At 43.3% G+C, this 24,541-nt stretch overlaps 1 protein-coding gene across 5 annotated transcripts; it reads right to left on the bottom strand.

Annotated features, from left to right (window-relative positions):
- Positions 1-173: 173 nt before the first annotated feature.
- Positions 174-22,552, bottom strand: MFAP3L (microfibril associated protein 3 like). 5 transcript variants are annotated; one of them, XM_053402847.1, is made up of 4 exons: positions 22,125-22,549; positions 4,532-4,651; positions 4,028-4,438; positions 174-1,265 (listed from the first exon to the last, which is right to left on the bottom strand). In XM_053402847.1, exons 3-4 carry the CDS (start codon positions 4,308-4,310, stop codon positions 391-393), a joined length of 1,158 nt encoding a protein of 385 aa, XP_053258822.1. In that variant the 5' UTR covers positions 4,311-4,438; positions 4,532-4,651; positions 22,125-22,549; the 3' UTR covers positions 174-390. The 5 variants fall into 5 exon arrangements, with proteins under 5 accessions (XP_053258822.1, XP_053258825.1, XP_053258821.1 ...); XM_053402850.1 differs by lacking the exon at positions 4,532-4,651 and having other exon boundaries at positions 174-1,262; positions 22,125-22,552; XM_053402846.1 differs by lacking the exon at positions 4,532-4,651.
- Positions 22,553-24,541: the final 1,989 nt, after the last annotated feature.

Genomic DNA, 24,541 nt, shown 5'->3' with positions numbered 1-24,541 from the left:
AATTTTTTAAAAAACAAAACACAACCAGGTGTGATTGCTAGTCATGCTAAGTGGGTACATACCATACATTTAAAATAACCCCCTCCAAGAACCCAGAGAACTGTAGTTTGTTTAGGGTGCGGGGAATTGTAGCTACGAGGGGTAAATTTCACTTCCCAGCATTCTTTTTGGGAGGGGGCGGGGGAGATGCGCTTTAAATGTATGGCGTGTATTCAGCCGTAATGTCTGGTTCGACCCTCAGGAAGAAAGGCCCCAGTAATCCATACATGCAGGCTTTTGCTATGATAGTCTTTAGGTAAGGCTTATTGGCAAAAACATTATCCTTTTTGTTTTTGTTTTTAAAGAGGGCTCCACCTAATATTCTTGCTATGCATAGATTTGAAGATTGTGTCATACATGGCTTTCGTAAACAGTGCATGTGTCCATGTTGCTTCCCAGAGTTGTCTCAGGAGGGTTTGGTTCACTGGAAGGCTCTGAGGCCGGCTCAGAAGGTTCTTCTGGCGCTTCGACAATTTCCTCCTCTTCCTTCTCCTTTTTAATTTCCAATTGTATACTGCCGTGTGACTGGTCATCCACCCAGTCCTTTTTAGCCAACGGGTGGACCGACACTTTTATCGCAATCTTCAGTGGTGGTTCGTGCAGAGAGGAAGCATCTGAGTCAGCGGTGAAAGAATTGCTACGCTTTAGGGAGTTGGGAATCATGTACATCTCTTCCGTCTCAGCAGTCTCTTGTCCTACAGCTGACTGCCTGACAGAGTTAGGGCCCTGCTCCTCTAGCCCCACCACCTCCATGATTTCTCCCATGATAGTCTTGCAGTTCATGATGAGAGGGGGCAGCGGGACACTCCTAGCCAGCTCTTCAATGTAGCGGGCAAACTCCATGGTCTTGAACTGCGTGACTTTGGCAAGTTCAAGGGTCTTTGCCGATGTGATGATTGGGATGCGTTTCGCAATCTCAAAAGCCTTCTGCAGCTTTTCTGCCCCTTCCGTCCGAAAGAAATCATTGATCGCTTTCTCAGTCTTCTTTAGGTGGCTGCTCATCATGCACAGCCGAGTGATGTTTAAGATCAAGACAATGGTAAATGCTACAAGACATACAATCATGTAGTAGACCCCCATATCTCCAGAGGTAAAGACAACCCTCAGAGTCACTGTGTTATTCGCTTGGCCATAGATGTTAGAAGCGACACACATGTATTTTCCTCGATCCTCAAATGACACACTAGTAATGTTCAATTGCCCGTTGTCAAAAATCCATTTCCCTGCTGGAAAGAACGCAAAAGTGATCAGTAAAATGCCTTTGTTTAAGCAAACTAAGAGTCAGCAGAATATTTTTTTTATCTCAACCATGCATAAATGCTATCTACAAATAACTTGGAAATAATGTTCTACAACAGTCCTATTTGGGCATTCTGCGTGCATATAGGACCATGAGAATGCAAAGACAGTGCGCTAAGCCTGTCCCCAAATGGCTATCCCTGCCGCCCTCAAACTTGGTGTGTGTGTGTGGGGGGGTGATCCTCCATGCATAATGGAAGCTCCTGTCCCTGCATCACATGACCCCCACCCTCTCTCCAAAGCTGGAGAGTGGTGGGAGTGGGGTGGAGCTTACATATTTCGTCCCCACACACATATAGGGTTTACATGCAAGCAGAACACCCACATAGGTTTGGTCTCCACAATAATAATAATTGTTATATTTTGTTACATTTCCATAGCAGGATTGCTATGGTTTATCTTGCTCAGTGGCTAAACTGGCTGTGTGCACATTCTGGCAGAGCAAGCTGTGATCAAAGGAAGTAAGAACAACCTTTGGAACTTTTAAATTCATCTGACCTGAAGGGCATCCTGTGGTCCAAAAGCCAATGTATCTTGTGCGAGTAAATGGAATTTAAGTGGTTTTGTAAGCAAGTTGAAACATGAGCCAGTCTTCTAACCAAGGAACAAAATTTAGCACAGTTAGACAAGGTTAAGCCCAGTAACATAAATAGACTTAAATGCACCTAACAGAGATTTTCTCATATATATTCATTTTTAGGCAATGCCTACAGGCATTAAAATGCAGAATGGGGGGAAGAGAGAGGTTAAAGCAGCTTCTTCTACCTTAGGAAGCTCCTGTATACCAGGTCAGACTTTTGGTTCATCTAGCCAAGTACTGTCTCATCTGCCTGACAGGAGCTCTCTGGCAAAGGCTCTCCTCCTCACTGGTTACCCAACCTTTTAGGAATACAGGGAGCTGCCTTATACTGAGACAAAGCAACCATCCACCTAGCTCAGCATTGGCCACATCGGCAGAAGCTCTCCAGGATTTCAGACAGGAGTCCTTCCGTGCTGAACCTGAAGACACCAGGATTTGAACCTGGAACCTTCTGCATGCAAAGTCAGTGCTCCCCCACTGAGCTGCAACACTCGCCTAATGCCAGAAACCCCAACATAACTGTTTGGGTTAGAGCAACTAGATGGGGAAAGAAACTGAGGGCAGAGTGCATGAGCAAGGAGCAGGTGGGCGGGGAACGCTGATGGCTTGCAGTGGCAAAGGCAAGGCCGCCCTCTGTGCCCTTGCACGCCTTGCCCTGCACACCACAGGCAGTCCTCCTGCCTGTCACAGGGAGAGGTGCTTTGCAAGTGCTTTAAATAACATTGCTGCAAATTGCAGGTCTTTTGAGCCCCAGCGGCGCCATTCAAACTCTAGCGGAATCGCTCAGAGCACAAAAGCATGTGCTGTAAGCCTCCTACGCTGCTTCTGAAATTCTGTCCTCCACAGTTCAGCTTGTTCCTTCCTTTGCTTTCTTTGGGCAGAAAATGTGTAAGCACGTTTCTGCTGCGCATAGTTAGCTGCACAGGAAGCAACGGCAGAAAACAAAACCTGCTTCTTGCCCAGCCAGCTGCCCCAGGGCAGTCCACAAGCAAGGCTCCTCCCATGGCTGCTCTGCACCAGCTGCTCTTCAAGGGGATTAGGAGATTTGAACTGTTTTGTTTTTAAAAAAGGAGTTTAATTGTATTGTTTTAGTGTTGACATGGGATCCTTTAGAGCAGGCATGGCCAAACTTCGCCCTCCAGCTGTGTTGGGACTACAATTCCCATCACCCCTGACCACTGGTCCTGTTAGCTAGGGATGATGGGAGTTGTAGTCCTAAAACAGTTGGAGGGCCAAGTTTGGCCATGCCTGCTTTAGAGGAAGATGTGGGATCTAAATTTAATAAATGAATGAGATGGAGATATGTCATGCTCCACTTACTTCAAAATATGGCAAGCCTGCCTTGCTGCTCATTCTGCTGGGCAGGGCCCTGGACTTCTGCCCCAAAGTCCTGCCCTGATATAGTGCCACTGAGCGCAGGTGCTGTAAACTGATACATATTCCTAAAAATGGTTCTCTAATCCGATCAACCTGAACTGGTGCTGAAATGACATTCTATGTTCAGCTGCGCTTTATTTACTTATTGGCATTGTCACGCTGACATCATCTTTGCTGCTGCCATCACTTTCATGGGTTATTTGATTTTATTGTTTCTAAATGATGGTTTGTTATTATGTGCTTATGGTGTACAGTAGGGGCGGGTTGTGAACCATTTTTGGCCACCTTTGCCCATGACCAGTCCTCCAGGGGTTGCGTGCCATAGGTGAGCATGGCCCAAAGTGGGAGAGACTACCCCACATTCTTATTTGCACACACAGGCCACAATCTGTCAAATGATCCAGCTGATGACTGGGGAAGGAGGAGAGCTGAATCCCTATCAGGGTGTTGGGTTAGGTCGAAGGATTTAAACTTCTCCACTCAACTCATGCCCCATTTGTGCCACTGTTACAAGAAATGGTGGGGGACAGAGCAAAAAAAATATCCTTTGGGGGTCCTCATATATAGCCATTCCTAGTATACAGCATTTTACTCCATGAAAGCTGCCCTATGAGGGAATTTGCTCAGGAAGGCAAGTGGGAAATATCTTTTAAAAATAAATATGTAACACAATAACTGTAGCATCTCATGTATGCACTAGAGGGACCATGTGTTAGCTCCACAGTTACATACCTGTATTCCCATCTTCCTTCAGCAAATGGCCATTGGAGTTGTACCACTTGTACTCTGGCCCCGGATTACCTTGAACGTTGCAGTCAATCAAGGCACTGTAACCTTCTTTGACTATAATGTGATCAACTCTGGAGACGACCACAGGCAAGGATCCTAAGAGCATATGAGTGTGGTTTAAAGTGCTGTTCGTGACATCTTCAGCAGCTGTCAAGACTGCTAGCAAGATGGAAAGGTGTACAGTAGTCCAATAGTACAAAAGGAGGTGGCAGCTGAACATGTTCATCTGTCTTCTTGTGCACTGCAGAGCAGACTTAAGGATGGGCCAGGAATCGTGTAGTGCGCTGTCCTGAAGAAGCCACGGGTAATATTAACCTCTATCCATGAAATTTTAAGAGCCAAGAAAATAATACCCTGCAAAATAAGACAAGTAATATCAGCAAATGGGAGTGAGGATCATTACTGAAAGTGGAATAATATGTCCTTAACCAGTCCAGTTATGCCAACCTGCTTACACCATGAGTAGCCAATGTGTTATCCTCCAAATGTTTCTAGACTCCAATTCCCATCAAACTCAAGAAACATGGCCAATCATCAGGGTTGATGGGAGGTGTAATCCTACAACATCTAGAGCTAATCACATAAGCACATATGTAAAAGGCCGCTGGGGGGGGGGGATGCAAAAATATTTAAGCACACATGATTTTTGTGTGACAGAATGTAGCTAAGGTCATAGCTTATAATGCAGGCAGAGCCCTGAAACACATTTGAATTATTATAACCTTTTAGCACTCAATTATCCAGCAAAAAACCTCTCTACTGGCGATGCAATTAAGGTTTCACTAGAACCAGAATGTAAGTTGTGATCTGTTCCATTAAAGCGGTGCAATGTGGTTGATATTATTAATAGAGCAACAAATCTATCAATAGTTGAGTCCTGGGGCAGAAAAGTCTAGCAATCCTTGCAAACAGCTGTAGCACAATAGGACTTGAGAAGATGTGCCCAGGGAGTAAATAACCATCTCTCTGCTGTTGCTGCCTCCCTGTATTAGTATTTCAAGAAACACCAAACAGCTGATGTCCAGAGTAAGTGCTGTAAGGACCAGGAGGCTTTTCTTTCCTCCCTGACTGAGAATTGCCCAAAAGCAGAAACATCAAAGGGAATGGTCTGCAAAAAGCTTCTGCAGAAATTAGGCTAGCCCAGTAGCTTCAAATGGTTAACAAGTCCATGGCTGGTGAGGATTTTCACAGCCCTCAGTTGTAATCCTTCCCTTGATTGTGTCATGTAATGAAGAGTAGAAACCATTATGGAAGCAAAATGTTGTCACACCCCCATTAATCCCAACACAACAAAGCAATGCTTGGTCACTTCTTTATGTGGTACTGTGCCCTGCAAATTAATTAATGCAACCCTTTACAATGACATAGGAGACTCTGAACTTCATGAAGACATGTTTTAAGAGTATCCAAACCAATGTATTTTTAAACAAGATTATCATATGCAACCTACAGATTTTGGCTTGGAAGGAAAGGCAAAACATTAGGATTTACTGATGCAGCACACAGAGGTGGAAGAAGGTGGTGCGGTGGGGGCGGTTCACCACAGGTGTCATCACTGAGGGGGGTGACATTTGGCCACGACTCCCAAGTTGGGGGAGGCTTGGGAGTCGTGGTTGCTTCTGGGGGCTGTCAAAAGGAAGAGGGAAGGGAGGAAGGCTGCTGGCAAAGTGGCCCAGCTCCCTTCCCCTGCCCCCGCCCAGGAAGCAGCCCACCATGGGTGACTCGCTCCATCCCCCGTGGACAGGTCGCTCTGCCCCCATGGGCGTCTCACCCCCTGGGATGCTCGCCCCACCCTCATGGCCCCGCCCCCGGGTGTACAGCATGTGCTCCGCTTCTGGCAACACATTGGGTTCAAAAGTTCACTGGTTAATGTGCAGTCTCAACGATGTGAACTCAAGGCAATGACAGGCTAGAAAGGGTGATCGATAAGTCCCACTCATTGGTAGCTGTGATCTCTCTGGCTTTTCACAGTTTTTATATGAGCAAGCAATTGTCTCCAGCTCTATGAGCCATTTATAGTTGAACAACATCACCTCTGGGATCTCTCCATCCCCATCCTTTTCACTAGTGCTAGCTGAATTATAGGCACTGAAACACACTCAACTTATATACTATGGCAGCATCTTCAAAGCACCGCACCCATCTGAAAGTTACTACGCCAAAATGCATGTGTGCATACCTTCTCTCACAATCAAATCTCTTTCTTCCCCTCTCCCAACTTCCCTGCAGCAAGCAGAAAAAGAAATATAGTATGATCTGATGTAGTACAATCCTATGCATTATTCAAAAGAAAGATCTACTGTCTTCAAGGGAACTTGCTTCCTAGAGAGAGTGTAGAGCCTTAGACACAGCCTAACAGTGTAACCCTCTTCATGTTTACTTGGAAGTAAGTCCCATTCTGTTCAATGGGGATCACTCATTAGTAAGCATTCTTAGGAAATGCGGAGAACTGGTTAGGGGAAAATGAGAAACTCTGTCCATTCATTCCTACCTAGGAATGTAACTTACTTCTGAATAGACATGCATAGGATTATATTAGGCAGGGTCCTTTCCATCCCCAGTCTTACCAATCAGGAACAGCAGGGTTTGTTTGTTTGTTTTGTCTCATTTGTTTTCCCCACCCCACTCCATGATGGAATACCAAAGGTACTGTATGTTTATCATGGGAAAATTGACAGGTATATTCAAATCAAGGCTAAACTTACCCTGGTACATATTATTTCATGTGCAGATAGTATTTCTCTTAGCAGTTGGCATGAGTGCATTCTTTGCAAACAAATCTGTTTTGTGATACTTATTACCATACACTGGACCTGCAGTCAAATTTGCTTGCTTTGAAGCCACATCACTCTGCCACATCTACAAATCACATGTTGTAATGTGCAAATGAAGCATTTAATCACTCCAATACCAGTTCTGGGTGGAGTGTAGATGCAATAACTTCTCTCATAGCAATCTGTTTCAGGCACATCATTAATTTTGGGGAAAGGACTGTATAATCATTTCTTTCATCTGCTCACAGATTCAAGTAATTTTAGTTATACCTATAGATATGGGCTGGAAAATCACAACCCAACAAACGCAACAGCACAACAAAAGTAAATTTGGATTTAAAATGAGCGATACTCTTATTTCTTTCTTATGAGCTTGTGAAGTCAAAACAGTTTCTGCCTTCCAAGTTTATTGGGACATTTTTTGTCCTTGGTATTACATTTGTATAAGTGCCACCCTAGAACATTTACAGTGTAATTATGTAGGCTTGCATACGTCAGGTAAATTCCTGACATGTGCTGGTTTTCGGGTGTAAAAATGGCGTAAGGGGGGAATTTTGCCAAATCATAAAAATGTCAATGAGACTTACTCTCAAGAAAGTGGGATTGGGATTGCAGCCTTCATGTGATACTGCATTTCCTTATCAGCAGGGATTTGAATCTCTGCAGGACGGGGTATAGCCTAGCTGTGGGGAAAACCAAGCTGCTGTTAGCCTTCTTTAGAAGCAAATAAACTGAGGAACACCAAACATACAACACACACCCAGTCTGGAAGCACCCTTAAAACACAAGTATCAGAGAGCTGCATAATTACGAAACAGCACAAGGGAGGACCTACAAGCAGCAAGAACATTTTTAACCATTAAGTAAAAGTGGCATGGGAACAGGAAGAAGGCTGTGTTTGCTTTTCACAAGCAATGCCACAGGCACTGTGCATAAGTGCTTATGATACTTGCACAGCCACATTCCATGCAGCAATTGAAAAGCAATGAATGATTGCAATAATTGGCAGAGGAGTTGCATTTCGACAAGTTTTTCCAGCCAAATGAAAAGGTCTCTGTCTTATGTTATGCATTTCAAACCCTATTTGCAGTTGTTCTTTGTATTGTTTTTAAACATATGTTTGCGGTTTTTATATGTTTGCAAATCACCTTGAGACAGATCTGTAAAAGGCGATTTGTGAATTAATTATTAGTGCTACCATCATGACTAATAATAATTTCCCAATTTATAAAGTATTGAACTTTGAATATGGACTCTCCTTGAGAATAGAAAATGTGCAAAAAGCCAACATCCTCCACCTCTCTAGCTATCTGCTCACTTGCGGAGTAGCAAGTACCAATGAAATTAGCCAAGCTATCTTAGTTTTGTTCTTTGTGCATGGCCCCAGCAAAATCTTTCTTTGACTTGTAAATGCCTTCAGAATATGGATCGTAACAACAGGTCTTGAAACCAGAAGGTGACACCATCATTTTCTTTTAAAGAGCACAACTTGGAATATCCTTTGGCTACTATCAATGGGCGGAGCAATCTAGTATGAGTAGGGGAGGGAGAATTTGTGGTAGTAAAGGAGGTAGCCTGAGGGGAAAGAGGTATTCCAGCTGGAGACTTCCGGGTTAGCGCCATTGACTAATGGCGGATTCCCTCTGAGCTCCGGAGGGAATCGGCTCTGCAGGATTGGGTCTTGCCGCTGCGGCGATGCGGGGACCCGTAAAAATCACAGGCGGTGAAGCCTGTGAACCTGGTGACTCGGCGGGCACCATTTGCGCCCCCGACCTGCGAAGGAGCCTTTTTAAAGGCTTTGGAACGGGGGACGGGGTGAGCGGCGTGGTGCGGAGAGTCGACTGCTTCTCCTGCAGAGTGAAGCCGCATTGCCATGGTCGGAGAGCGCTGACTTCTTCTTTTGAAGAATTGGACTCTAAAAGTAACAACCCGTGAGTACTACGGAAATTGGTACTGTAAAGAAAAATTTGCTTTTAAGAATTAGGCACGACCGGGGAAGGTGTAAAAAGGAAGTCTGCCTCCCCGTCTTGTAAACAAGTTAAAGCAAAGACCTGCTAACTAAGGTCAAGAGAACCTTTTCTTCTTTCCTTCTTTGGTAAAAGACTTTAATTTCACGATTTGGCAGTATAAGAAATTTTGCTGGAGGATAAAGAGCTAATTTTGGGAACCGAAGTGCCACCCTCCCGGACCCGGGAGTGTTCCGCGAGAGAGCCTGTCGATGAGGTACTAAAGAGTTTGACAGCTGTCAAAGTAGCTGTCAAAACGGAAAAAGAGAACTTTGTTTATGTTGCTTCTGCTGGTTATATATGTTACAATTTTTGTTACAATTTGTTGAAAACAAGGAAGAACTGATACAAACTAGCTGGATTTTTGGACTTGGATTGGAATGAACACTAAGAAACCAAAATCCCTCTAGAGGGGGATTTGGGACATTACAAGAATGGCTGGAGAAGGGAGAATTCAGGCTGAATTGGACAGAGTTTTTGTTCTCTTGGGAAAGTTGCAAGGCCAAATTGATGTTTTGGCTATAAATGTTACAACTCTGGACTCAACTGTAAACAATATCATTGAAACCGATAAGGAGTTGAATCTGGAAGTTTATTCAACTGAACAGAAAGAGAAACTTGACAACTTTGAGAATTTGGAGAAGGAGACATATGTTGTCCCTGAAGAGCTGCAGATGATGAAGGAGGACTTGAGGCCTGACATGATGGTAATGAAGGAAAATAAGAATTTGATGTGGAAAATCTGGCCTGAATTGGAGATTGAAGAAAGGAAAGATCTCCTTATGTGGAGATCCGAAGACCTAAGGATTATAAATTTGCTCAAGGTGGAGGTTGGAGCCTTGGGGACATTTGGACTTGAAAGGAGTAAGAAACAAGATTTGGGTTCCACCTTTAAGTATGGAGGACTGGTTGAAAGAAACATGGATCCTGAAGGGCCAGAGCTTCTCCGAGAGTTGGTGTTTAATTTTAAGGACTATCAAAAAAACCAGCAGAGAGGAATTGAGAGAGAATTAAGAACCTCGGATGTGAGATCTCCAGGCTAAATATTAGATTAAGACTGATGGACATTTGTTGGGGACTGGAACCGGGAAAGGGGTGGGGTGGGGTTTGGGAATCCAAAGGGTACATAAGTATAATGTGTTTTGCTTTTATTTTTGCTTTTGTAATGTTTATGAAATTTGGGAAATTCGTGGAAGGGAATTTGGGTCGACTTTAGAAAGAATGTTTTAAGAATATGTTCCAGTTACAGATAGGTAGCCGTGTTGGTCTGCCATAGTCAAAACAAAATTTTTTTTTCCTTCCAGTAGCACCTTAAAGACCAACTAAGTTAGTTCTTGGTATGAGCTTTCGTGTGCATGCACACGAAAGCTCATACCAAGAACTAACTTAGTTGGTCTTTAAGGTGCTACTGGAAGGAAAAAAAATTTTTGTTTTAAGAATATGTATTGATGTATAAGTACTGATGTTTAAGTTTGGATAAGGTAAAATTGGTTTTTTTTTAAAAAAATGAACTAAATTAAAGGAAAATAAGGTTAGCAAAAATAAATTGAGGAAATGGATGAAAGAGTAAAAGTAAAATAATAACATGTTAATTTATCAGGTTAAGAATTATGGTTAAGGATTTGCTGAATCAATAATTTGAATTGGAATACAAAAAGGGGAGGTATGAGGAGGTCGGGAAAATATGCCAATGAAAGTAAATTTTGGTGAACTTAATGTGTTTTTAATTTTTATGTATCTTTTTTTCTGTTTTTTCGTATTTTTTTCCTTTTTCTTTTTACTTTTTATATTCTTACTGTATTAATTTTGAAAATTTTAATAAATATCTTTTTTTTTTTAAAAAAAAGAGGTATTCCAGCTGTAGGGCTTTCATCTCTCCCCAGCCCCACCTGGGGGAAATCTTGGGGGAACAGGGGAAGGAACACTGCAAAATCCCATGGCTCCCGGGATGCCTTCTTAGTGACCACAGGATTGTGCCCTAAATGTCACCACACATTACATTCCAACATTAATCATCCTCAAAAGGAGACCCACTGAAATCAATGAACTTAAGTTACATGTCTACTGATTTTGATGGATCTACTCTGAGCATGATTAACGCTGGATATCACCTATAGGATGATTATGAATTGGCACAGATAAGGTTGGGGGTGGGGGACCTCTCAGTCCAATCCATGCATTCCAGGTGGGTTCGTATGGGAGCCGCAATCTTTGAAGCCCCTAGGTCTCAAGTGTCTCTCCAGATATTATTGACCTCCAACTTCCATCAGCCCCAGACAACATAACCAATGGTCAGACATGATGAGAGCTGCTGTCCGGAAACATTACTGGGGGGTGGGGATTCAGAAGTGTGAGATATTCCCACATCTGCAGTCCCAAGAGTTTTATACAACATCTGAATCAATGCTAAGGCTGAAATAAAAAAGAAAGAGAAGAAAAGAGTAAAGTTCTTCCACAAAGAAACATACTTTTTCTGCATGAAAATGGTTTAGTGGATTTTTTGTGTTGAAATTTATCTGCATGCCTTTTAAACAATATTGCTCTGCTGGTAAAAATCTGGTAAACAGAAACAACACTGTGCAGCTGCGGTGAAGTTTATATATATAGATAGATAGATAGATAGATGAAGGCCTTTTTTTAAAAAAAAAAAGTTCACTTAGTTCCTTGCTTGGTTGATTTCATCTATTCTTTAGAGGAGTTCTGAGGGGCTTGTGAATATGACAGCTGCATAAATCATCTGGATTTATTTAGAAGCCCTGTTTATTTATGAGGGCGGGCAAGTCACTCTCTGTAGCTTGGTACACAAAGCTATTATTCCAGAAACAGCTGTATCTCTTTATTAGATATTTGTTTAACTCATTACAAGAATACCCCAGGCAATGACTTTGAGTACAGCTGCTTCTTCAAAGCTGCAGTGCATGTGGAATATATGCACGTTAACATCACATATGTATCAGGCAGTTAAATCCCTCTTATTGTTAAGAATGAAGGAGAGAAATGCAAAATCAGGACTCTTAGGCTAATTCTCCCCATCTTCTGCCTGCAGCCTCCCTGCCATACCACTTGCCTCTCCCCCCCCCCCATTTAACTGTTTCCAGTGTTTAATTTCCAAAAAAAATCTGCTAGGGCTCAGGGCTCTGTTTACAGAAGCCATCCCGTGATCTGGAAGCCATTGCCCCTAATCCCTGATATGCAGGGAAACTGTTTGCAGCCACTCAGTGGTTAGAGAAATACAATCTGCACCTGCTAGGGAACTCTTTCATCTATTCCTATTTCATATGCTTCCTATGGCTCAGCAATGCGCAGGCAACAACACCCTTCTGTTTTCCAGTGCGCGTAATGAATCAGCCATTAGTCAGAGACAGGAATAAGGAGCAAATCTAATTTTGTGTGCTTGTCCTCCTTGCTTCCTTTCCTAAAACAGAAGCAGAAGCAAGATCCAAACATGGAAAGTGGTACATTTTATTGCGTTCCAGGTGTCCAAAAGGGCTTGACTTGTTACAGGACAATAGTGCATTGCTACTAGGAAGAGAAAGACAAGGCTAAATTGTAGATCGTGCTTTAGGACGTGTATGCAAACTTATATCCCTTTATGTATACGGGTGTCTAGAGACTTTGGTAGATCTCATAGGATTTGCTAGAGCCATATCAAAATCAGTGTTGGAATAAGGCAAGCAGTATATTCTGGTGAGCTGTTGGACCAGGCCCTCCTCTAGAAGAGGAGTAGGGAAATGTTTTCAGCCCAGTGTCCAAATCCTTTTCAAGTCAGCCTTCCAGGGGGCCACATGAAAGTGGTGCAAGGGCCAGATGCGAAAGTGGGAGGAGCAAGACATATGAATTTTACCTTTGTATGGTGAGTTAGTTTCTTCACACTTACACTTCCTTCCCTCCAGTCAAAAAAGAAACAAGGTCAGAGTGCAAGGACACACTAGTAAAGGTAAAGGTAAAGGTACCCCTGCCCGTACGGGCCAGTCTTGACAGACTCTAGGGTTGTGCGCCCATCTCACTTAAGAGGCTGAGGGCCAGCGCTGTCCGGAGACACTTCTGGGTCACGTGGCCAGCGTGACAAAGCTGCATCTGGCGAGCCAGCGCAGCACACGGAAACGCCGTTTACCTTCCCGCCAGTAAGCGGTCCCTATTTATCTACTTGCACCCGGGGGTGCTTTCGAACTGCTAGGTTGGCAGGCGCTGGGACCGAGCAATGGGAGCGCACCCCGCTGCGGGGATTCGAACCGCCGACCTTTCGATCGGCAAGCCCTAGGCGCTGAGGCTTTTACCCACAGCGCCACCCGCGTCTGTAGGACACACTACAGACAGGCAAAAACACGTAAGAAGAAGGTGCAAAGCAGCTCTGGTGATGGGTGTGGCCTGAGAAAGTCCCCATATACAGAGTGTATTCCAGGGGAAACCCTATAGTTTGCGATGTGAAATACAGAAAGAGAAAGACTCTTCCTTACCTCCTGCATAGGCAAGAAGAATGAACAGGGCATGGAAACAAAAAAAGTCAGCAAGAGGGAGAAGAACCATAAAAAATCAGGGATATTGAGGTTTCACGGTTCCTTGATAAGATTTATAGGTCCTGTTGGCCTCTGATCTCCAGAGTGTATGGAGGAACCAACACAAGATTCTAGGGACAGCAAACAGTGTCTAGAAAGTATTTGTCATTCCTGCATTATTACTATACATACTTGCTATTAACTCATGTCTGGCTATAGATACCTAAACTTAAGGAGCTTAAACAAAGGGAACAAACAAAGAACTAAAGGACACCAATCCATCCAATTTTTCAGAACAGCCATGGGGTTGGAGGAGACCTGCTTGTGTAACGAGGTGTTTGGGCTCAGAAGTACTATCGACAGTCCCAGCTTAGTGATAATTTGCAATGGGTTTTACCTTGAGGCCATCTCTCCAAGTCCTCTGCCACTACTTCCCTTTCTCAAAAGCTTACCAGGGAGCAACAACAGAGGGAGCACATTGTGGTAGAGCTCCTGTTAAGTTGTTGCTGCAGCTGGAATTATAGGGCAGTATTCAACTGAATAATTGTGTGAGTGGAACAACTTCCACAACAGGACCCTGCCCCCATGGCAATCCCAAATCTGATCCAGAGTGTTGGGGAATCTGCCAGAACAGAATTAGGGGGTGCTGGTGGCATAGCTGTCAACGTTTCCCTTTTTTAAAGGGGAATTCCCTTATTCCCAATAGTATTCCTCGCAAGAAAAGGGAAAAGTAGACAGCTATGGCTGGGGGGGGGGGTGAGACTGGAAGAAGTCCAATTGCGCAGACAGAAGTTGTTCCACTTGCACAAGGAGCTTAACAACAACAACAACAACAACAACAACAACAATATTTGTACCCCACTCATCTGACTGGCTTGCCCCAGCCACTTAGTGCTACTTTGAATACAACTCATAGTAAATACAGTCCTCAGCGTCTGTTGCCTTTAGTAGAATAACGAGAGCTACATTTCCAAAGGTTTGTGTTGCAAGCATTCAAAACAGCATCCTATACTGGTCCTTATGTTGAGATGGGCACTGCTGTAGCAGAGCTGAAGGCCTAACCAAGGACTCAGTGCAAGGCCTCTCTGTCCTGCTACCCAGGCTGGGGTGGGAAAGTAAAAGGCAAATATTGCAACAGAAACTGAACCGAAGGGTTCAGCAAGCTCATCCCAAATTACAGGTTTGGGTGCTATCACTATTTCAAACGAAGGTGCAAGCGTATTTCTGACTTGGGCCTACAGGTCAAACATCCTTAATCAAACATTTATAATCCTCCTGGTTGTTAGGTGGAGACTGTTCTTAAGGAACTTGCACACATTCTTAAAAAAAGTGATTAACTCCTTTTACAAGACCACAAAGTGTTACTATTGACAATAGTGTTACATTTCCTCAAGCTTTTTTTAAAAAAATTCACTGAACAGTTTGTAGTTCTCATAAAAGGTAATGTTTCAACAAAAGGCTCTGATACTCACAAAGGAGAGAGAACAAATCTGCACAATACCGCCCCACTTCCAAAGACCCATTCGTAGGCAGTGAAAGTGGAGGGGTGTGTTCAGGGATTTGTTTGGGGATGGGAAGATACTCTGGTTTCTCTTCAGATCGTATAAATCTTTCACCTTTTTTGTTTGGGGATGGGAAGAAATTATATGAATTTTTAGTTTCCTGGGAGCAGAAGCTCTATACCCCACTTCTTATATATCTTTAGGTGCCATGCGAAAAAATTCCTTTATAACCAGGCTTTTGGCCTTTAACTATCTGTGGGCTATTAGAAGTGAGTAGAATGTTTTTGTCTTTGTCCATGGAGTTTTCTTGGCAGGGATCCTGGAGTGGCTTGCCGGTTCCTGCTCCAAGTGGATCACGTTTGGTCAAAACTCTCCACTAGAGTGAAGCTGAGGCTCCAATACTTTGGCCACCACATGAGAAGAGAAGACTCCCTGGAAAAGACCCTGGTGTTGGGAAAGATGGAGGGCACAAGGAGAAGGGGATGACAGAGGACGAGATGGTTGGATGGTGTTCTCGAGGCTACCAGCATGAGTTTGACCAAACTGCGGGAGGCAGTGGAGGACAGGGGTGCCTGGCATGCTCTGGTCCTTGGGGTCACGAAGAGTTGGACACGACTAAACGACTAAACAACAACCGAATATTTTAAAAGGTTTCAATGTACCTGTGTGGGTTTTGTTTTTGCCTTGTTTGTTTGCAAGTTGCTTTGGGTTGCCTTGGGCAAGCTAAAGCAACAAACAAATGTAATCAATAATAGTAATAATTCAGTGTTGCTGTTGTAGCAGCAGCAGCAGCTCTCTGGCCAATTACCATGTATACCCATAATGCTCAGTGGAATGACACTATGTCAGAAGGATAGGCTAATCTGTTAATTTCAGTACCAATCAGTTTCTCATTTTCTCGTTTTAAGTTCAGTTCACCACATCACTTTGCATTTTTAAAGAACTTGAAAATTCATCAATATTTTAGTGTGAATTTATCTGAACATGTTTGTATGCATCTTTTTATACTATATACATACTTTTGGAAATCAATTTCCTAACAGAGATATATTTTGTGTGTTGTTTTCACTAACATCTGCACACATTATCCTAGTATGTGCATTTTTGTACACATTACTTGCACTGCAAAATTCGGAAGTCTGAATTTTGAAGGCAGCTGTGTTTTGCTTCACATGCAGTTTTGAAAGTGCAAATTAGGTAGCTGTGCCTTTAAACACACACTCAGTTGAATTTCTTCCCAATCCTTAGTGTCGCTCCAAGTGAGGCTTTATGGAGGAACATGGCAAGCCCACTCTATGTTCACAGAATTGCAGCATCTGTTGATCTGCAGTCTTCAAAATCTCCCTAAATTTCTTTCCATTCCCTACCTACACATACTTCTCCATACACAAATCTTCAAAAGAAAGGTTCTGAGATAGAACCTTCAACTCAGCTCTAATATCTAGGGCTTAAGGGCGTAGACCTATTTCTGTAAGCTGCAAGTATTTTTTTTTTAATTATCATTATTATTTATTTGATGTATATCCTGTCCTTCCACTCACAGGACCCCAGGGGCACATGTAACTACCAGGTGTTAATGAATGGTCTTTCCTCATTCCAATATCATAAGATAGATACAAGGAGCTTGATTACCAGTTTTGTGATTAGGACCAGTTTCTGAAACATCAGAAGCAGTTCATAAGCAGTTATTAAATCTAATCTGAGCAAGTTAATACTTGCAATTTTAGAATAATTGTTTTAAGTCAATAATTAGCATGACAAAACTAATATATTTACTAGTTTTGAGGCTGCACTAGGAATGAAGGCAGATTTGGAACTCTAGGAAAGCAATGGACTTTGCAAAAGTACTCAGGAATCCTCATATAGTTTGGGGGGAATTAAGTCTTAGGGTGTATTTACACCTGTAGTAGCAATGCTGTTTGAAGTGACCTTATAGCTGGAGATGGCCCAGAGCCTGAAGCTTCCAGGAAGGCCTCTAACAGGATTGAAGGCAGCAATGCTGTCATATTATTTGTCCCCCACCCACAAGCAACAAGAATTCATCGACTTGCTAACCATGAATTTGTAAGCTCTAGCTAGCTAAAACAGGATTGGCCAATAGCTGTTGATAGACCTGTTCTGTATTTTTTTAAACACAAAGCAGAGTCATTTTCAACCAGAAGCGTTTCTCATGTGTTTGCTCTTTGCCAAAGGAAACGGCAACAATACTTTTCTATTTGTTGGAGCAAACACATTCCGAATACATACATGAAGAACACCCCTAACACTTTAGTGTAAGGATGCAAAGTGGGTCATTCACTTTTCATTGAGGTGAAAGAACCCCAAATTAATTAAACTGCAGGATTTTAACACTCCCCTATATTTGAACACAGGTCTATGCATAATGCTTTCTTTTGAGTTATAAGATGAAAAGTTTTCACATTCTTATCTGCACTTCATTTTGTTTTCTAGTTTTATCCACCCAATATAAAGCTCTCAAGCTTTTCCTTGCAAACTAGGCCTATGAATGCTTATCTAAAATGATTTTATTATTTAACATGGGCAAAGACAGTACATTCTCTTTTACTGAAGTGCCAAGGCATCTGGGAGAAACCCAGAACTTTTGGACAATAAAGCTGTTGTATACGGACATACTTTATCCAGTCCCCAAACATTGGTTATTACATTGTAAACAAAACACTTCTCAGCACTTCTCAGCTCTTTTCCAACAAGGTATTTATAGTGAAGTGGCTACAATGGCTTTTTTATGAGCACAGTTTAATCGGGGCTAAATCTGAACAAAATCACAGCCTTTGCTAATATTTTATGAAAACCAAGGGACTGCAGGGACGGACTGAGGTTTATGTGGATCCTTATAAGAAGAGATCTACAGTGTGGGTCTACCACATCCTTGGCAAGAAACTTGCTTCACTTCTATAATCCTTTTTTTAAAAAAGTTTTTTTAATTGTTATTTCATGTTATAACGTGTATAAAACAGAGATAACAATTATAACAACAGACAACAATTAAAAGATGAAAAACAAAACAATGAGTTAAAATAACGAAGTCCAAGTAAAGACTATCTAATTTATCAGGTATCAAATAGTTCCAGATCTGCCTGGTTTGTGACAAGGCTTGTCTTGAAAATTAAGGCTCCACTGTATATGCCATCAAGGAATGCCAAATCATATAAAAAGGGTCTGGAGGTTCTAGTCCATGTCAAAATCTCAAATTATGTGTGATTTTCTCCATTATAGCTATACTCCTGAGTGAGCAATACCAAGCATCCAGTGTAAGATTTGGGGCTGTTTTCCACTGAGTTGCAATGACGGTTTGTGCTGCCAAGATCATATATAATTCTTTTGATTTCTATAATCCTTGATTTGCTACCCCCAGTGGTATCATTGCCATTGTTTAAGAAATACACTGGATCTCAGGCTCAGCAGGATGGGCCTTGAAATATCCATGGGCTGTAAGCAACTCTCTGACTTTGGAAAGATGTTGGTGTGGGTCATAAACCAGGTCTACAGTTGCTGAAGAAGAGTAATGGCCTGTGTCGGCTACTTTACCTTGTCAGGTCCACTTCCTATGTGATTATTATGTGGGGAGCGGCAAAGATTAATAGCTGTGGCTTCCCAGTGAGGATGGTAGCTGTGTACTAATGTTCTGGAAGCAGCTAGGAATGCAAGCCCTAGAACTCATTTCTTACCACTTGGCAGAGTGAGGCAGCTGCTTCAGGTGGCAAATGTTAAGGAATGGGGAGCAGTGGCAAGGTGTTCAAGGACAGAGCTGTGTGTGTCACACAGCCTGCCTTGCACCCCCTAAACTAGCTTGCTGCTTTCAAGTAGGTGGAGGATGCTGATGTGCTGTGTTGAAGTCAGAGTCCATTGCCAGTCAGGCTAGCTTTTGCATGTGGATTGGACACTGAGAGCAAAATGTCCCACGCCCAAGGCATGAACCACACGAACCCTTCTCCCCTCTTTTTCCTGGGTGCAACCTGTAATTTTCCCTGCTGCTCTCATAAGCCATGGCGACTCTGTGCTGCTTCATAACTGCCATCAGCTCCAGCTTCTCAGATGCAATTTCTTCTTCACAGGTCTCTGTATGATTTTGTTCTTATGATAGATGCTCGCAATAACTCTTTAGTGCTTTTCCAAGCTCTGTGGGATAGGTAGATTGGGAGCTACTTGCTTTTTCAATCTATTGAGCATCTATGGCCTACAGTGTGGATTTAAGGGCTACATTGTGCATTGGGATTATATGGTTCTCTGTTCCTGCTCACGTTTTGCTTGTGGACTACTATTTGGGCTCAGCAGCAAGATATATATTAAATTCCCTCCAGTGTTTATCAGATGAAAATAGATACATGTAACACCAACAAAGTAAAGTGAGAGAATGGCTCATATATGAGACAGTAGATCAGTTGCGTGGGAAAGCTGCTTCCATGGTGATCCAGTGACTGGTGCAGCCTGTTAAGGAAACTTTCAAGTTATAAGTCCAATGTACACATTACTGCTACCTAGAAAAAATTGGAGAGGACATTGCTGGTGTGGTAGATTACCATGTGCCCCACCTTTGCTTAAATACTGTATAAAAATGTTGACTGGGGATGGTGGGACTTGGCGTCCAACCACTTCCACAAAGCCTCAGGTTTGCCATCCCTGATGTAGATGGGGTGGTGCAGGAACAACCTTAAAGAAGGCAGCAATCACACTGGTCCAGCTCCCACATTTACGGGAGCTAAATACACGCTGGCAGCCTTTGTGTTCAATAATAGGAAAGAACATATACCAAGTTAGACCAGTGGTCCATCTAAGCTTAGAACTGTCTGCAAATATCTGAAAGTCATTTCCAGGGTTTCAGGCAGGAATTTTACCCAGCCCTACCTGGAGATGCCAAGAATGGAACCTGAGACCTTCTTCTGGAAAAACAAGCAAGCAAGCAAGCAAGCAAACAAGCAAGCAAACAAGCAAGCACCCACCCACCCACCACTGAGCTAAAGCTTCATTCTCAGCTCCCCTAAGTTGAAAGAGAGATAACAAGAAATGTCTGTTTCCTTACATTAATGGAGAGCTCTGGCTGGCCACTATTGGAATCAGAGTACAGGCCTTGATAAACTTTATCTAATCTAACAAAGGCAGCTGCTTCAATCTCATTGATAAAAAAAATTATGTTGCACTGATGTACAACAAAAACGAGAACTCATATAGGCCAAGTAGATATTGTACCTCTGAAACAAAGAGAGGACATGACCTTGAAAAAGGGGAAGACTTGTGGTTCTGGAATTGCAGCATTGGACAAGTTATCTTTTGTGTGTGGGGAGGAGGTTCTGAAAAGGTTGCATTTCATTCTCTGAAAGATCCAACAATATTATTGGAGCTTTAGAAATGTATAGTGTCACATGTGAAGTTTATATATTACAAATGAAATAGGAATGAGTTGGATGCTCTTGTCTGCTTTGTTTCACACGATTTCCCTTCATTGCAGGGTTTGTACTGTTGAAGTGGATAATGTCAGGTTGCTATGAAAAGCATGAAACTGCATGGCTGCTCCTTTAGGCCATTTACAGTATCCAGATAAGCATCTTGTGAAACTATTCTAATAAGAAACACCTTTAATTAAAAGTGCTGAAAGATAGCAGACAATTTAAATTAAATTCAAGGACTTTTGCAAAATCCCAATTTGAAAAGGTTATTTGCTTGCATTTACTGCTTCAGAGAAATGGATGAGAAATTAAACACCAAGTTCAAATTATCAACTCGGCATGTACTGTATTGGGCACCGAGGCAAAAGGAACAAAGGAACTTCAAAACACAAAGTGCAACATTGCTCTAGCCATGGCATCATACCCGACTCCAAGAATTACCTGATGGGTTTGTTTGTTTCTAGCTCTCTCTTTTGCAACACTTTCATTGCGTTGTTATTCCACCGAACACTGCCAGGCAGACATGAAACAAACTCGCTCCCCAACCCCCAAGTCGCATACACACAGATTGCCATCAAAAGCACTCACTCCAGGCCTTTGAGCTGTACTTGGCCATTTCAGTATTTACTAAATAACCCTCCCTGAACATTTCTCTTTTCCTGGTTGTGCATGCGCTATACTTTTAAAGCACACTGAAAACACATCCCCCCCTCAAAGAATTCTGGGCACTGTAGTTCACCCCTCAGAGAGTTACAGTTCCAAGCAACCCATAGCAAACAAGAGTGCAAGGAATTTGGAGAGGGCTCTTAGTGTGCTTTAAATGTGCCTTTTGGGCATTCCTTTACACAGCCTGAGACTAAAGAAACAATCCAAATTCATTGGTGTCAACTCTGATAGACCCCCTTCCCAGAAACAAGTGCTCCAAAGGCAACACAATATCATCCTTATGTCTAGTTTGTTCAAGGACCCAGTTCCTAGAAAAATGTCAGAGGTAGGTGAATGGGATTTGAGGTTCTCTCACTCACAAATATCAAATCCAAGGCAATCTCTAGACTGCTAATGCTGTTTACTTTGGATGCTGGGAGACCCAACTCTAAAAATCCTTAATTCCTTAAAAGAAAGGGATTGTGACTTAAGCCTGCTGGGCCTTTTTTGGCCTGGAAGTCCTTCTTCTTCACGCAAAATTCTGCATATGCTCAGATGCACTCTCTTAAAAAGTTTCATTTTCTTTTTGTTTTACTCCCATATGACTTAGACCAAATGAATCTTGCTAGCAAACAGAAGCACACATCCTCCTCTCCTTTCCCCTTCCTATCCCGTTGCCTCTTACAGAACCACCCGACACACGTCTACTCAGAAGTAAGTCCCACTGAGCTCGGATTCGTTTCCTCCCAGGTAGAATCATAGAATAGAATCATAGAATCATAGAGTTGGAAGAGACCACAAGGGCCATCGAGTCCAACCCCCTGCCAAGCAGGAAACACCATCAGAGCACTCCTGACATATGCATTAGCATGGAGATCGCCTGGAGCGCTTTCGCCCGAAGAAAGGCGGTAATATCAATGTGACACATTAAATAGCTCCCTGCTCTGGCACCGCAGAAGCCCTGCCCGAGTCTCACGTCGACTTCCCACGGTTTCATCATCCCCATCAAAACCTGTTTCGGGCTCCACACTCCTACAAGTTGCAACAAACAGAGCGACCAGAGCCGTCATTCTCCTGAAAACATCACCCCTCTCTCTCTCTCTCTCTCTCTCTCCAACCCCCCCCACCTCACTTCGCTAGTAAGCGTCAGCGTAGCTGGAAAGGCGATCTCTCCCCATCCCACCCCACTTTTCTTCCTCTCTCTCTTTTTACCTGCAAATCACCGTCCCGACGTTACTCGCCGCCACTGCGCCCGGCGATACGGCAAAGGGAATGGGATACAGGAGTGCTCGCAGCGGCGGCTTCCTTCCTGCCGTCCCGGCTTCTGGACCGCAACCCTTTTTACGAGCTCCGCCGCTGCGCCTCGAGCAGCTTGCCGGGCGACGCGTTCGATTTTGGAACGCCGGCGTGTCCACGAAGGTTCCACCGTGGAACGTCGGGACGCTGCAGCATTCCACGCGCGCGCGCCCTGCGCGCCTCCCCCGAAAGCCGCAGCGCCGTCGCCGGCTCCCTCGCGCAGTGAAAGCGGCAGCCCCAGAACTCCCCGGCTTCGGCGTGCATAAGTAGGTCAGAGCGCCACTGAGCATGCTCGAGGTCGAGCCAAGCTGCTGTGAAAATGCGACTATCCTCCTCCTCCCTCCTCTCCGTAGCCGCCGAAGGTCGCTCGCAGAACCTAGAGGGGGCACCGGGGGCGGGGGGGGGCGGAGAGAGGCTTAGCCACTAGGGAACACTCCCCTTCTCCTGTAGGTAACCTTGGGACGGGGGATGGAGGAAGATGGCAGATCTCCGCCCAGCAACGTGCAATGACAAGGGATAACGCTGCACAATTCGTATCTGGACCGTAGGGATCCCCTGCAAAAGCTTCGAAAAGGGATGGTTGTTGTTTGGTTACTATTCAGCAGGCTGCCTTTAAATACAACTGCCTATTTGTTGCCGGGTTTTTCCCCCCTGCTCGGGTAAAGACTGCTGCCTTCACAGCACACAGATGTCTGTGTCTGTTTTAAATGACTGGTACCCAATAGGAATCAATTAAGTCTTTCTGAAGAGCTACTGGGATTTATTTGGATTTCCTGGGATTCTGTCCAAATATATATATATATTTGCAACAAATTGGGAATTCCCTCAATTACCCAAAGAAGGAAAAACGACTTTTAAAAAGCACCTACTGTATAGTCGTAAATTACCTTTGTGCCATGCTGGTAATTTAACTGCTAATTAATATATTCTAAATGCCTGCTTGGAGGCCTTCATCTCTGTCTTCTGAAATTGCGTAGATACTAAACAGGAGTGGCCACTGTCACTGTCTTTGCTGTGGTGATCGAGGTTCTGGCTAAAATGATAAAGGCTGGGGAAGTAATAAGGGGAGTCAAAGTCAAGAAGGTGGAAGATAAACCAAACTTCTTTGCAGACGATATGTTACTGATGTTGCAAGACCCTTCCTCCTCCATCTGCAAGCAATCGTAGAAGAGTTCTGCCAGGTAGTTGGACTTGAAATCAATTGCGCCAAGTCTGTTATATTACTTGTAAATGTGCCACCTAATGAAAAAGTGCAGGTTTTTGCTGAATCAGGTTTTCTCCATGCTTCACCAGCTTTAGATACTTGGGGGTTGTGATAAGAGGTGGGTAGGTGTGCAACTTCTGCCCAGTGTGGCATAGAAACTGGAGTTTTAAAGGAGCTTCAAAACTGGAGCCACCTTAATTTTAGATGGTTTAGGGAAATTGCTGCTGTCAGAATGCCAATCCTTCTGAAGTTTCTAGACCTCTTTCAGGTTCTGGTGTCAATCCCCATAGTGAATATTAGAAAATGGCAATGTTTATTGAAAGATTTTGCTACCAGAGTGAAATGTAGCAGCTCAAACCACGTATTACCCTAGATCAAATGGGCGTGCAGTATCTCAAATATTATTACGATGCTTTTCTTTGAAGCAGCTCATCCCCATCATTAAAGTGTACACCTCTTGTGGTTACATAGGGATCTACACTTATCTCTAACCTTTGGAAATAGAGGGAATGATAGATACATGCTCTCCAAGCGTTGTTGGACTACAGTTCTCATCATCGCTGACCATTGGCTAGACTGCCTGGGGTTCATGGGAATTGGAGTATGATCACAAATCAGGAGGGCACCGTCTTGCTTACAATTGCAGATACCATTCAGAAGGCATGAGTGCATTCTTTTGCCATTTGGATGGGGAATGAGTTATATTAGAAACAAACAAACAAGCAAACAAAGTCTATGGAAATGAATTACATAAATAAGAAGCAGGAGAAATTGTCGTCATTTTAACAGTATAATTAGCTTTATCCCCCCCCCTATTTCTTCAATTTGTTTTTGTTGCCTCTTAGTGGTCTGCTGTTCACCAACCAAGTAAACCTCATTAAAAAATATTCACAGATAAATTGCTTTTCAATCTGATTGCATTCCATTCATTGCAGGACCAGCATAATATGAATTATAGCACCTCAATGAAAACAACTTCTTCTTGTCTGTAATGCATGTAGAAGAACAGGATGCAAAATGTGACAATGAGCTACACAAGAGCTAGAGAGTGAGGTGCAGGGCATGATATTTAACCTTCAAAAGATTCAGGATTTGGGTCATGAGGGAAAACAGCCAAATTATTCATGAG

This window comes from Podarcis raffonei, chromosome 9, assembly GCF_027172205.1.
Source record: "Podarcis raffonei isolate rPodRaf1 chromosome 9, rPodRaf1.pri, whole genome shotgun sequence".
NCBI classification, from domain to species: Eukaryota; Metazoa; Chordata; class Lepidosauria; order Squamata; family Lacertidae; genus Podarcis; species Podarcis raffonei.
The sequence above is the reverse complement of the archived record's forward strand: the minus strand, read 5'-3'. Positions and strand labels throughout refer to the sequence as shown.